The sequence below is a fragment of the Pristiophorus japonicus genome, chromosome 10 (genome assembly GCF_044704955.1).
Source record: "Pristiophorus japonicus isolate sPriJap1 chromosome 10, sPriJap1.hap1, whole genome shotgun sequence".
NCBI lineage: Eukaryota > Metazoa > Chordata > Chondrichthyes > Pristiophoridae > Pristiophorus > Pristiophorus japonicus.
Window position 1 is genome coordinate 45,304,781 of NC_091986.1, and position 13,632 is coordinate 45,318,412.

Genomic DNA, 13,632 nt, shown 5'->3' on the forward strand with positions numbered 1-13,632 from the left:
CCCTTGATGGTGGACTGTGAGCTGCGGACGTGTAGCTGCAGGTATGTGTGACCTGCCCTGTAAGTTACGATTCAAAAACAACATCACTTTGTTCACAGTACTTGTAGCAGCACTTGTGTGCTGAGAGATTTACTTAGCATTGTCACTGGTGGCAATGAACGCCTGGGCTATCGCTATGGCCTTACTCAAGGTTGCGGTGTCTACAGTCAAAAGTTTGCGAAGTATGGTTTCGTGGCCAATGCCAAGTACGAAAAAGTCTTTGAGCATGTGCTCCAAATGTCCTTCAAATTCACAATGTCCTGCAAGGCATCTTAGCTCGGCGACATAATTCGCCACTTCCTGGCCTTCAGACATTTTGTGGATGTAGAGTCGGTACCTCGCCATCAGAATGCTTTCCTTCTGGTTCAAATGCTCTTGGACCAGTGTGCACAAATTGTCGTATGATTTCTACATGTGTTTCGCTGGAGAGAGGAGATTCTTCATGAGGCCATACGTTGGTGCCCCACAGACGGTGAGGAGGATCGCCCTTCGTTTGGCAGCGCTCTCTTCCCCATCTCGCTCGTTGGCCACAAAATATTGGTCGAGTCGCTCCACAAAAGTTCCCCAATCATCTCCCTCTGAAAATTTCTCCAGGGTGCCCACTGTTCTCTGCATCTTTGGGTTTGCTATCTGTATCTCGTCGCCAGTTGTGTGTATGGAGAATGAGTCAGACTGAATACTGTGAGCTCAAAGTAAGGCATGACCTTTGTCTTTTATTGCATGTCTCCAGAGTGCCTCTCCAACCTGTGAAGCCTTCTTAAATACCTGTGCTTCTAAGGGATTATGGGATCCCTTGGGACTCTGGGGAATGAGCCCTCTGGTGGCTGTACAGAATAAATACAAGTTCACATATATAACAGTGTTTAAAACCAATATTTATCCCTCAACCAACATCACTAAAACAGATTATCTCTGGTCATTATCACATTGCTGTTTGTGGGAGCTTGCTGTGCACAAATTGGTTCCCGCATTTCCTACATTAAAACAGTGACTACACTTAAAAAGTACTTCATTGGCTGTTGAGCGCTTTGGGCCTCCCGAGCTCGTGAAAGGCGCTATAGAAATGCAAGTCTTTTTCTTTTCTTTTTTCTGCTTTGCCGAGAGGAAATCTACTATTTTGAAGGAATCAGATAAGATAATGTTCCTGGTTGAATCCTTAATCAGAACAGATCTGAGCGAGGTATTCTTCCAAAACATCAACCCATCTTTCCCGTTCCGTTTCTGTCAGACTCTTTGTGCATTTCCAGCATTTTCTGCTTTTATTTCTCATTTCTAGCATTTGCAATTTTCTCCAAGTGATTTACCTTATTTGAGCCCTGATATTTCTGGCATCATTCCAGAAGGTTCATGCTGCTCTGTACCTTCCCCATAAGCAACAATCATTAGTTATTTGCTTAAAAAATATTCCGGCTGTTCATTGCATCACAGTTAGCATCAGGCATCATTGCCGAGACCTGCACATTCGATCCAATTCTTACACGATTTAATATTTTTTTTAGTTATTATGAAATGTGGTTTATTTTTAAATCACTGTAGTAGCTTGTTGTTCAATTCAGTTTCCTAGTGATGGACTTGTTTAAGATTTCCGCGCCATAATCAACTGATCTTCATTACCTGACTTAATGATGCATCGAATAATGCTTTTTGAAAAATAGACTGCTGAACCTCTTCATTACTTTGTAATTATTACTTGAACATTTTGTAATTAAAGAAGAAATGGTATAATTCCACGTGCAGCATTGGTCAAAAATACAGAATTCAATTCATTACATTACTTAAACTGATAGGTATTGGAATAAAAATAGAAAATAGTTGGATTAAAAAAAAGCAAACCAAGAACTAGGGTTTATTTCTAGAGGTATAGATTGAAAAGTAGGGAAGCTATGCTAAACCTGTATCGAGCCTTTATTAGACCACACTGCGTACAGTTCTGGTCGCCATATTATAAAAAGGCTACAGAGGCACTGGAGAGGGTGCAGAGATTTACAAGAATGATAAAAGGAATGCGAGGGTATACATATCAGGAAACAATGAACGGGCTTGATCTCTTTTCTCAGGCTGAGGGGGTGACCTAATAGAGGTCTTTAAAATTATGAAAGGGTTTTGATAGAGTGAATACAGAGAGAGTGTTTCCACTTGTGGGGAAGAACATAACTCGAGGCCATCAATTTAAGATAGTCACCAAGAAATTAAATAGGGAATTCAGAAAAAACCTCTTTACCCAAAGAGTGGTGAGAATGTGAAACTCGCTAGCACAGGGAGTGGTTAAAGTGAATAGTGGAGATGTATTTAAGGGGAGGCTAGACAAGCATCTGAGGGAGAAGGGAATAGAGGGTTATGCTGATAAAGTTAGATGAGGAAAGACGGGAGGAGGCTTGAGTAGGCTACAAATGCCAGCATCCTATGTAATGTAGCCTATATTTAAAAAAAAAATCTCATAATAATCCTGTGAAGCGCCTTGAGATGTTTCACTACATTTAAGATGCTATATAAATACAAGTTATTGTTGTTGTAATACACACCGGCTCAATCAACAGCTGAAATAGAAAAATAGGCTGATGTCTTGGGTAGAACCTTTCATCGGTCACATAAAGCTCTGGTCAGATCCTACTTAGAGTACTGCATTTAGTTTTGGGCCCCGCACCTCAGGAAGGATATATTGGCCTTGTACGGGGTGCAGCGCAGATTCACCAGATCGAAACCGGGGCTAAAAGGGTTAAATTACGAGGGCAGGTTGCAGACTCGGCTTGCACTCCCTCACTTATAGAAGATTAAGAGGTGATCTAATTGAGGTGTTGATAATTAAAGGATTTGATAGGGTAAATAGAGAGAGACTTTTTCCTCTGGTGGGGGAATCCAGAACAAGGGGGCATCACCTTAAAATTAGAGCCAGGTCATTCAGGGGTGATGTCAGGAAGCACTTCTTCACACAAAGAGTAGTGGAAAACTGGAACTCTCTCCCCAAAAAGCTGTTGAGGTTGGGGGTCAATTGAAAATGTCAAAACTAAGATTAATAGATTTTGGTGGGTAAAGACTTTAAAGGTTATGGAACCAAGGCTGGTCGATAGAGTTAAGATACAGATCAGGCAATATGTAACTGAATGGTGGAACAGGCCTGAGGGGCTGAACAGCCTCCTCCTGTTCTTATGTTCCTATAATATGTTAGAATACTGCAGGTGTACCTGAATGAGTAGTGTTGGGTTAGTCTTTGACCATGTAGGTATACCATGGGATAATCCCATAAGAATGTTGCAAAAGCAAAATACTGCGGATGCTGGAAATCTGAAATAAAAACAGAAAATGCTAGAGACACTCAGCAGGTCCCAGGCAGCATCTGTGGAGAGAGAAACAGAGTTAATGTTTCAGGTCGATGACCTTTTGTCAGAACTTGAAAAAGTTAGAGATGTAACAGGTTTTAAGCGAATGCAAGGCGAAGAAAGAATAAAAGGGAAGGTCTGTGGTAAGGTGGAAGGCAGGATCGATTAAATGACAAAAGTGATGATGGTGCGAGCCGAAATGAGATGGTAATGGAACAAGTAATGAAACAAAAAATGGGTCTGGAGGAGGTGTAAATGGGAATGGCTGACTCATTACTAGCAGCTGCCATCTGAAATAATTGGGGCAGAGGTTACAATCTGAAATTGTTGGACTCGATGGTGAGTCTGGAAGGCTTTAAAGTGCCTAATCAAAAGATGAGGTGCTGTTCCTCGAGCTTACATTAAGCTTCATTGGAAAAGTGTAAGAGGCCAAGGACAGAGATTACTGAGAATGATTACATTAGTTTGAAATTCTTCTCTCTTCCATTTTAGCGGAGGTGTGAAACCTATTTATTTTTAAGCAGAGAATGAAATTTTAAAGAAACGCATTAAGTACGAAACGCATCAAACACTTGTGCACTGGTAACCCATAGCATATCAGCAAGGTCATGTAACTTGAATTTATTGACTGTTTTTAAACTATTGAAAATATTTTGTGAATTTTCATTTTGAAGTGACTCTTATCGCACAGGGAACATTTATGACCTGTTTGCTTCTCTTGTGCTTCTCCTAGGGCACGGGAAATGCGATTGTGGAAAATGCAATTGTGACCAAGGCTGGTTTGGGAATGCTTGCCATTATCCCAAGACTTGTAACATCCCAAAGAGGAAAAGCAATGAGATGTGCCGCAGTTCAGAGGGTCTGGTATGTTCTAATGCAGGTGAGGATCACTGTTACAGATTATTACAGATTTTAATTCAAACTGAAACATTCTTTTACTTACTTGAAATAAGCCAAAAAAATCTGAGTCCCGTAAAAATGTTACTCTTGCAGAAACGTGAAGTGATTCGCTGTGCCTCGCCAGTCCAATACATTAATATTTGTCTTTAAGCATGGATATTTTAATCATTTTGCTACATGTTATCTATAATATATTAAAAGTCTTGCATATAGCATGCATTTATTGTAAGTGTCACACATACTTCCTGTCACATTTATTTCCTGTCACACTTAGTTTTATTTATTAGTTCCTGGGATGTGGGTGTCGCTGGCAAGGCCAGCATTTATTGCCCATCACTAATTGCCCTCGAGAAGGTGGTGGTGAGCCGCCTTCTTGAATTGATGCAGTCCATCTGGTGAAGGTATTCCTTTGCAGTGGTTTGGTGCAGAGTAGCTTGCTAGGCCATTTCAGAGGGCAGTTAAGAATCAACCACATTGCTGTGGGTCTGGAATCACATATAGGCCAGGCCAGGTAAGTGGCAGATTTCCTTCCTTAAAGGACATAAAGAACCAGATTTTTTTTTAAGGACAATCGGTAGTTTCATGGGGCTCAATTTTCTCAAAATCTTTTTTTTGGCATACTTGAAGAGTTACGCCTTTTTGGGGGGGGGCCCAAGTCTGCCAAAAATAAATGTTCCAAGTTTCCCCATTTGTTTTCTTCATTTTGGCGCAGCCTAACCTGTCTTTTAGTTTTGGAGGTGGAGCCTTGATCTGTGCCAAAAAGATCGAGTTGCCCCGGTAACCAGGGATACATTGCGGGCTGAGGCTAGAAAGTGAAACATACAGCCAGCTCACAGCAATCTGCACAAACACATTAAAATACATTGCAGCAACTTCACAAGTACAAATACATTGCAGCAACTTACCTCCATTAAATTATTAAAGTCTGCCCCCCACCCCCCTCCCGATGCCGATGCCGGTGCCGGTCCCTGCTCCTATCCCAGGCCGGAGGTCCTCCCGTTCCGCTCCCCCGCACCTAGCCCTGGCCTTCTCCTTCCCAGTCCCGCATCTAGTCCTGGCCGAGTGGCCTCCTCCCTCTCAGTCCCACACCTAGCCCAGGTCGAATGGCCTCCCGGTCCGCTCCCCCACACCTAGCCCAGGTCGAATGGCCTCCCGGTCCGCTCCCCCACACCTAGCCCAGGTCGAATGGCCTCCCGGTCCCGGTACCTATCCCTGGCCGAGCAGCCTCCCGGTCCAGGTCCCCGTACCTATCCCAGGCTGAACGACCTCCCGGTCCCGGTCCCTGCACCTATCCCTGGCCGAGCAGCCTCCCGGTCCAGGTCCCCGCACCTATCCCAGGCTGAACGGCCTCCCGGTCCAGGTCCCCGCACCTATCCCAGGCTGAACGGCCTCCTCCATCCCGGTCCTTGCACCTAACTATACCCGAAAGGCTTCCCCCCCTCCCTCCCACTCTCTTACCTCTCCTACTGCCGCTGTCCGGGCATCTGCTGCACTGATTTACTACCTGCGCCGATTTCCTTAACTTTCCAAAAGGTTTTTCTACAGAGACCACATACGCTGGCCTAAGAAGAACTGGAGTAACTCTCAGCTGGCCAAACTTGCCTAACTGGCCAGAACTGGCGAGGGTGGCAGATTACACCCCCTTTGGCTGAAAAAAAAATTGTGCCTAAAAAATTTGTAAGTAACTGAATTACGCTGGTGCAAATTGATCGGGAAAACTTAGGTTTTTTAACTTAGGCCAAAAACAGCGGCCCACACCAAAAAAATGGCGCAAATCACTGGGGGAAATTGAGACCCAGATCACCATTACTGATACTAGCTTTTTAATTTCCGATTTATTTGTTGCCATGGTGGGATTTGAACTCATGTCCCCAGCTCATTATCTATTCTGAAATCATAGAATCACACAGCACAGAAAGAAGCCAATCAGCCCATCGTGCCTGTGCCAGTTCTTTGAAAGAGCTATCCAATTAGTCCCACTCCCCCTGCTCCTTCCCCCTGGATTTACAGTGATATCTAGTCATCAGGGCCCATATTTTCAGAGGATAGAGTAACAGAAGTAATACTGCAGTGAAGTGCAGGAACTCCAGAATCAGAGAGGCATTCACCCTGTTTCCTGTCCCTTTTCTGTGTCTTTGTACATCTTTGTACAAGTTTAACAAAATTATAAACATGAATATAAACTGATGTAATGTCAAGAGAAAGAACCAAGAGTTGATTCATTTGTGTTTCGCACTGATCTGAGCAGCAAAAAAAAACAATGACAAGTGAGAGAAAAGTCCAATTATTTTCTCGTGAAGATCTTGTTAAATGTCATTTAATGATAGGATTGTGCAATGTTTTTGAACTGCAAAATAAAATCAAAATGTGAACATATTATACTTAGCTAAACTTGTTCTCCTTCGAGCAGAGAATGTTAAGGGGAGATTTAATCGAGGTGTTTAATATCATGAGGGGGTTTTGATAGAATAAATAAGGAGAAACTGTTTCCATTGGCAGGAGGGCTGGTAACCAGAGGACACAGATTTAAGGTCATTGGCAAAAGAACCAAAGGGGGAGATGGGGAGAATTTGGTTTACGTAGTGAGTTGTTGTGATCTGGAATGCACTGCCTGAAAGGGCGGTGGAAGCAGATTCAATAGTAACTTTCAAAAGAGAGTTGGATATATTCTTGAAAAGGAAAAATGTACATGGCTATGGGGAAAGAGCAGGGGAGTGGGACTAATTGGATCGCTCTTTCAAAGAGCCAGCTCAGGCATGATGGGACAAATGACCTCCTTCTGTGCTGTATCATTCTCTGATATAATACATATCATACAGCCCCAGCTTCTCCAGTCTCTTCATGTAACTGAACTCCATCATTGGCACCTTTCTCGTAAAATCCCTGTGGCAGTACAATATGTTTTTATACAATGGCCGGAGTGTTTTGAGGTTCGAGCGGGTGTGGGAAGCAGTGAGGTGAAGTGAAACCCGCCCACTTTCGCCTTTCACTCAAGCGGGGCGGGGGTGGGGGAGGGGGAGGGGTGCAGCCAACCCACTGCTAGGAGGCGGGTTTGCATTTTAAATATGATAATGAGGCTGAAGCCTCTACTTTCACCTGCAGGCAGCCAGGGGTCCTGGGGCTCGGGATTCCCGGTGGCTGCAACGAGACCACCCCAGCCACGGGGAGCAGGAGTGCTTCGTGCTGACCCCCCAACCTTCCCCACCATCAGCCCGGGGGAGCAATCCTTGTGGACTGGGAGGAGCAGGAGTGCTGACCCCCCTAACCTCCCCCCAACATCAGCCTGGCTCGGGGATCACGACTTAGCTCCGGGGCTGAGGATCGGACCACCCCCCCCCACTCCCCCGGCGAGTAACACCCAAAAATGGGTGAGGTTGGATTGGGTGAGTCTCAAACCTGACCCCAACCTGTCTGGAACCCGTTTTTAACAGGGTCGGGTCGGTCATTTAATGAGGCTGCATGCTTCAGATTTAATCTCAAGTTTGCATTTAATCCTGGCCGGCTGGTTTCCCAAACCTCGGAAAACCCAGCAGCTAAAGGGAGGCGAGGACTGCTGTGTCCAGGAGGTCAGCACCTTTCCATTTAGCTGCTCGATCTAGCTTACCAGCTCCTTTTACCCCCCAAGCCATGATCTCCCCCCGAGCCACAATCTCCCACCTTCCCACAGATCTTTCCGATCCCTTTGTAGGGTGTTTGTTTTTCACTCTACTCTGATCCTTAGGCCTCAGAACTTATAGTAGGAAAGGACAACATGTGGCACAAAATTTATGCTTAACCCAGTGTCAGTTTTATTACACACAAAAAATGACTAAAACTACAGGACTAGACTTCTGAGAGAAATTGGCTAAAAACATACAACTACCCTTCCTGGCTGTAGCTATTGTAGGTTCGTGGTCATTGGTTCCATGACCGGTTGGTTCTTCTGGCCATTCTCTGCAGTGCTGTTCCTTCCGTGTACGTTCCGTACCTCACTTTGCTTTGGTACCCCTCTTCTGTTTCCTGTCGAACGATGCGGGACGACTGATGGAGTAACCTCTGAGCTACTTCTGGCTCGGCTGATGGAACTGGCCGACTCGTGATCTCCTCGTGGTCTCTTCGTGGTCTCCTGAGCTGCTTCTAGCTCGCATATTTATATTCACCTTATGACTGATCTCCCGCTACTGTGGTTTTGATAATGTGAATGCATTGATACATTTTGTGGTCCCCTTAGTTGATTGACTGCAATAATGGACTCGTCTGTTTTCCCATTTGCACACTGAGTTTGCAAGGCTCAAGTTGATTTCTCATCTTAACACCTCATTCCCCAAAAATGTGCACCTGGTGTGGTTCCTTTGTTGTCTGGTCTTTTTACAAACTTGGTGTCTTCAGTGAGCTTGTTTTTCCCCACCCTAGTCAATCAAGTTCAGGCCTCATGTAACAACTCCATTGTTGTTATGCACAAAGTCAGTTTTGGTTCCTGACCACAGAATGTCCTTAATTGTCCAGCTTAATTCCAAAAGCTTGTATTAAATTCCAAAAGCTTGGATTAATCTATTTTTAGTTCATGGTCTCCTTCTGTGCTTTTCTGAAGATTAGTAACCTTACACCTTCCTCCCACCTCTGTGCTCCCTGGTTGCTGCCACCAACCTCACCCCCTCCAACTCACATCACCGTGCCTCTGATCTTCCCTCTGGCTTCCAATCTCCCCCATCCCCTCCACGACCCTTCTGATCTCCCCCCAGCCTGCTGAGGCCTCTGATCTCCCCTTTGACCTCTGATCTCCTCCCCCCCACCAACCCACCATCCCCACAACCTCTGAAGCTGTCTGTGCTCCTCTAATTCTGCCCTCTTGAGCATCCCTGATGATAGCCGCTCAACCATTGGTGGCCGTGCCTTCTGTTGCCGGGGCCCCTAAGGTCTGGAACTCTCTGCCTAAACCGCTCCTCCTCTCTACCTCTCTTTCTTCCTTCAAGACGCTCCTTAAAACCTACCTCTTTAACCAAGCTTTTAGTCACCTGCCCTAATTTATACTTGTGCAGTTCGGTGTCAAATTAAAAAAAATCTCAGAATACTCCTGTGAAGCCCCTTGGGACATTTCACTACATTAAAGGTGCTATATAAATACAAATTGTCATTGTTGACCCTTCTGAGGCCTCTGATCTTCCCTCCTACTCTTCCAATCCCACCCTGCCTCCTCTCTGCTCCCTGGCTGAGGCCTGGTGCTGAAGACCTACCCATCCGATAGCCAGCCATGCTCTCAATCTGGCAAAAAATGTTAATAAGCTCTGTCCGTTAAATTCGGCAGGACCTGAGGAAAACCCGTTCGTCTGCAAAACTGCCCCCCCTCCACCCACTGCCCACATCCCGCTCCCTCCCAGCCTCTTTGCTCATATTGGGGCCTGTATAACTCTATGGGCCCAAGTTTCCACATGATTTGCACCTGATTTTTAGGAGCAACTGGTGGAGAACGGACTAGCTTAGAAATCGCAATTCTCCACATTTTATTTTCTGCAGTTCTAGTCAGGTAGAACAGTTCTACTTTGGAACAGAATTTTTTCTTCAAAAGGGGGCGTGTCCGGCCACTGACGCCTGATTTCAAAGTTTCCACAGTGAAAACGTACCCCAAACTAACTTAGAATGGAACAAGTGAAGATTTTTGTCGAACTGAAAAAACCTGTTCTACACATTAAAAAATCAGGCGCAGGTTACAAATTAGGCGTCCAGAACGAGGTGGGGGGGGAGGGGCGGGGGGGAAGGGAATTCATTAAATTCTACAATAAATCCTTATTTATACTTCTACAAATATTATACAAATAAATCCAACCTGAATAAACATTTATAAGCAAAGAAAAGATTAAATAAACCATCTTCCTACCTGTGTGAAAGTGCTTCAGGCATGGAGAATGCTGCAGTCAGCCTGAGGCGCCCGTTCTTCCCGCGGGGGGGGGGGAGGAGGAGGCGCCCGTTCTTTCCCGCGGGGGGGGGGGGGGGGGAGGAGGCGCCCGTTCTTCCCGCGGGGGAGGGGGGAAGGAGACAGTGAGAAGGCTGCAAGTGCTGATGTGCTGATGGCAATGTGCTTTTATTAAAAAATGTTCAAAAATTAAACAGCTACAAAAAACTACAAAAATGGCCGAGTGCCAATGTTTCCTTCACACTGCGCGTGCGTGAACGCTCCAACGCGCACGCACAGCGTTGCCGGCAGGAAAAAAAAATAACTTAAATAGTACCCGCCCCCTCCCACTTACAAAATCGGCGCGAGTGTAGGCTCCGCCCCCCCTGGGTGCCGCGCCAGGCAGACAAGGAGCTGCAGAACGCTCCAGAATCGCACGTTTTTTTTTAGGCGCCGTTTTAGGCGTGAAAAACGGGCGCCCAGCTCGGAGGGGCGCCCGTTTTTTATCGTGTTGAAACTTGGGCCTTATGTCTTGTTGCTAAATCATGATTGATTCTCGCTTGTTCAACCATTTTCAGCTGATTGTGCACGCCACAGCAAGATTGATATAACTTTTGAGATTTATATCTGTCTCGTGATTTGTTAATTGCCAGAGATTATTAAAAGGTTGTTATGGTGGGTACATTATGATTTGCTGCCAACTTTATATTGCCACAAATGAAATAAGATCTTTAGGACTTACATATTTCCAAACTCTGGTATTCCACAGTTATATTAGAAGACATTTCTCCCATTTTTCATGTGAGGAAAAATGTCAGATTCATATTGACAGTGCATTTTAGTGTACGTTTACAATTTACTCTGAAGTAAACAATTTGCTCTCATCATCTTAAACATTCACTCCCTCCACCAGCAGCACACCGTGGCTGCAGTGTGTACCATCTACAAGGTGCACTGCAGCAACTCGCCTAGGCTTCTTCGGCAGCATCTCCCAAACCCGTGACCTCTACCACCTAGAAGGACAAGGGTAGTCGGCGCATGGGAACACCATCACCTCCAAGTTCCCCTCCAAGTCACACACCATCCCGACTTGGAAATATATTGGCCGTTCCTTCATTGTCACTGGGTCAAAATCCTGGAATTCCCTCCCTACAGCACTGTGGGAGTGCCTTCACCACATGGACTGCAGCAGTTCAAGAAGTGGTAGTGAGCCGCCTTCTTGAACCGCTACAGTCCTATGTGGTGAAGGCACACTCACAGTGCTGTAGGGAGGGAGTTCCTTCTCAAGGGGCAATTAGGGATGTGTAATAAATGCTGGCCTTGCCAGCGACATGCATATCCCAGGAATGAATATTTAAAAAGAAATATTGTAACACTACACACCCTGTTCAGGTAATCATAGAATAGAATCATACAGCAGAGAAGGAGGTCATTCGGTCTTTCATGCCTGTGCTGGCTCTCTCAAAGAGCTATCCAATTAGTCGCACTCCCCCTACTCTTTCCACATAGTCCTGAAAATCTTTGTTACTTTTTAAGCAAAGATGCTATTCTCTTTTGAAAGTTACTATTGAAATATTAAAGAGGAAGGAGGAACTTTGCAGTTCACAGCTCAAACAGGAGAAGTGAATTTGTTGAATAACTAGCAAGTCCGATCAACAATGACTGTAGGCTCCAGACTTCCACTGATGTTCTTCAATGACATGGGCTATTGTATCATGGATAAGATCTTTCAATTCAGATCTCTGGTGTTTAATCCCACACAACTATGAGCATCACAGAAACAATTACATTAATGAATCCTTTAGATTGTTTCAGCCGGATTTCACAGAATTTACTTCAATTGAAAGAACGAGGTAAGCGCACAAGACGATAGTGGACTCTGTCATGGTTGAGGAGACAGGAAGAAAATAGCTTAATTAATTAGAAGTGTTAGGTGCCTTGAATCTTGGATTTGTAAGGTCTCAGGATTGTATGAGGAAGACAGGCTGAAATTGCAAGGAAATTGAAGATTTTACACAGAATGTACAGCACAGAAACAGGCCATTTGGCCCAACAGGTCCATGCCAGTGTTTATGCTCCACATGAGCCTCCTCCCACCCTACTTCATCTCACCCTATCAACATATCCTTCTATTCCTTTCTCCCTCGTGTGTTTATCCAGCTTCAACCACTACCAATGACAGCAAATTCCACGTTCTCACCGCCCTCTCGGTTTCTCCTGATTTGCTTCTTGGATTTATTAGTGTTCGATTCTAAGAAAGAATGAGTTAGAGTCGGAGACAGTGCAATGAATCTTTATTATAACGTAGAGAGGAGGAAATGCATTGAGGATTGTGTTGTAGGATTCTAATTGCTAATATCTTTTATAATTAAACAAACCAAACCTATCTATTTTATGATGCAAGGCTGGTGAGACAATGGAATTGATGCGAGCAATGTCAACGTATTGCCAGATACTAAGTGACCCTTGTTTTTCACATTTTATAGGCACATGTCACTGCGGGAGGTGCATCTGCAACAATTCTGGAAATGACAAACTGATTTATGGAAAGTTTTGTGAGTGCAACGACGAGAATTGTATTGACGATGAAACTGGTGACATTTGCGGAGGTGCGCACAGATTTATTTCATATTAACAGTTGCTGCATTCCACAGTACTTACCAAAACAGCAATAGAAACTTTCAATGGTGCTAATAATTAAAACTTTCACGTGATATTTTATCAAACTTGCCTCAAGCTTCCTGTTGTTACTTTGAAAGGATCAGAAGTGGATAAGATAGAGATTGAACTTATTGAAGATAAGTTTATGTTATGTTTGTTGCAAATAAGAAATCTTTTAAAAATTGTGTTCCTCTACAAAACCCTACCAAATATTAGGCCCTGATCAATTATAAAGTTAGTACATAGAGAAATGGTCCATTCCTTCCATCTGATCCTCTAACCACTGGGGCCATTTTTCAAAGATTGTATGGTTACGATAAAGTTCTTGTAAATGCTTTCCATTATTCTTCCCCTTTAAATGTTTTGCTTGACGCTCAGGTATAAATATATATATATGTTTTTAAATTGGTGAAATAAAAACAAAATGCTACCAGATTTGTATTTCATCTTACATATCCTCCACATTCTATATTCTCTCCATCATAAAGATCGCATACTTCCACCTCCATAACATCGCATGTCTCTGCCCCCATGCCTCAGCCCATCATAAGAACATAAGAAATAGGGGCAGGATTAGGCTATTCGGCCCCTCGAGCCCGCTCCGCCATTCAATAAGATCATGGCTGATCTGATCTTGGCCTCAACTCCACTTCCCCACCCGCTCCCCATAACTCGTGACTCCCTTCTCGTTCAAAAATCTGTCGATTTCCACCTTAAATATATTCAATGACCCAGCCTCCACAGCTCTCTGGGGCAGAGAATTCCAAAGGTTCACGACCCTCTGAGAGAAGAAATTTCTTCTGGTTTCTGTTAAATGGGCGACCCCTTATTCTGAAACTATGCCCC

The 13,632-nt window shown here is 44.4% G+C and overlaps 1 protein-coding gene across 1 annotated transcript in view; it reads left to right on the forward strand.

Moving 5' to 3' along the window:
- itgbl1 (integrin, beta-like 1) overlaps positions 1-13,632 on the forward strand; it is a 300,193-nt gene that overhangs the window by 165,288 nt on the left and 121,273 nt on the right. Inside the window, exons 3-4 of the mRNA XM_070891407.1 lie at positions 4,090-4,236; positions 12,612-12,734. Coding sequence (XP_070747508.1) covers positions 4,090-4,236; positions 12,612-12,734 — 270 coding nt within the window. The remainder of the gene's footprint in view (positions 1-4,089; positions 4,237-12,611; positions 12,735-13,632) is intronic.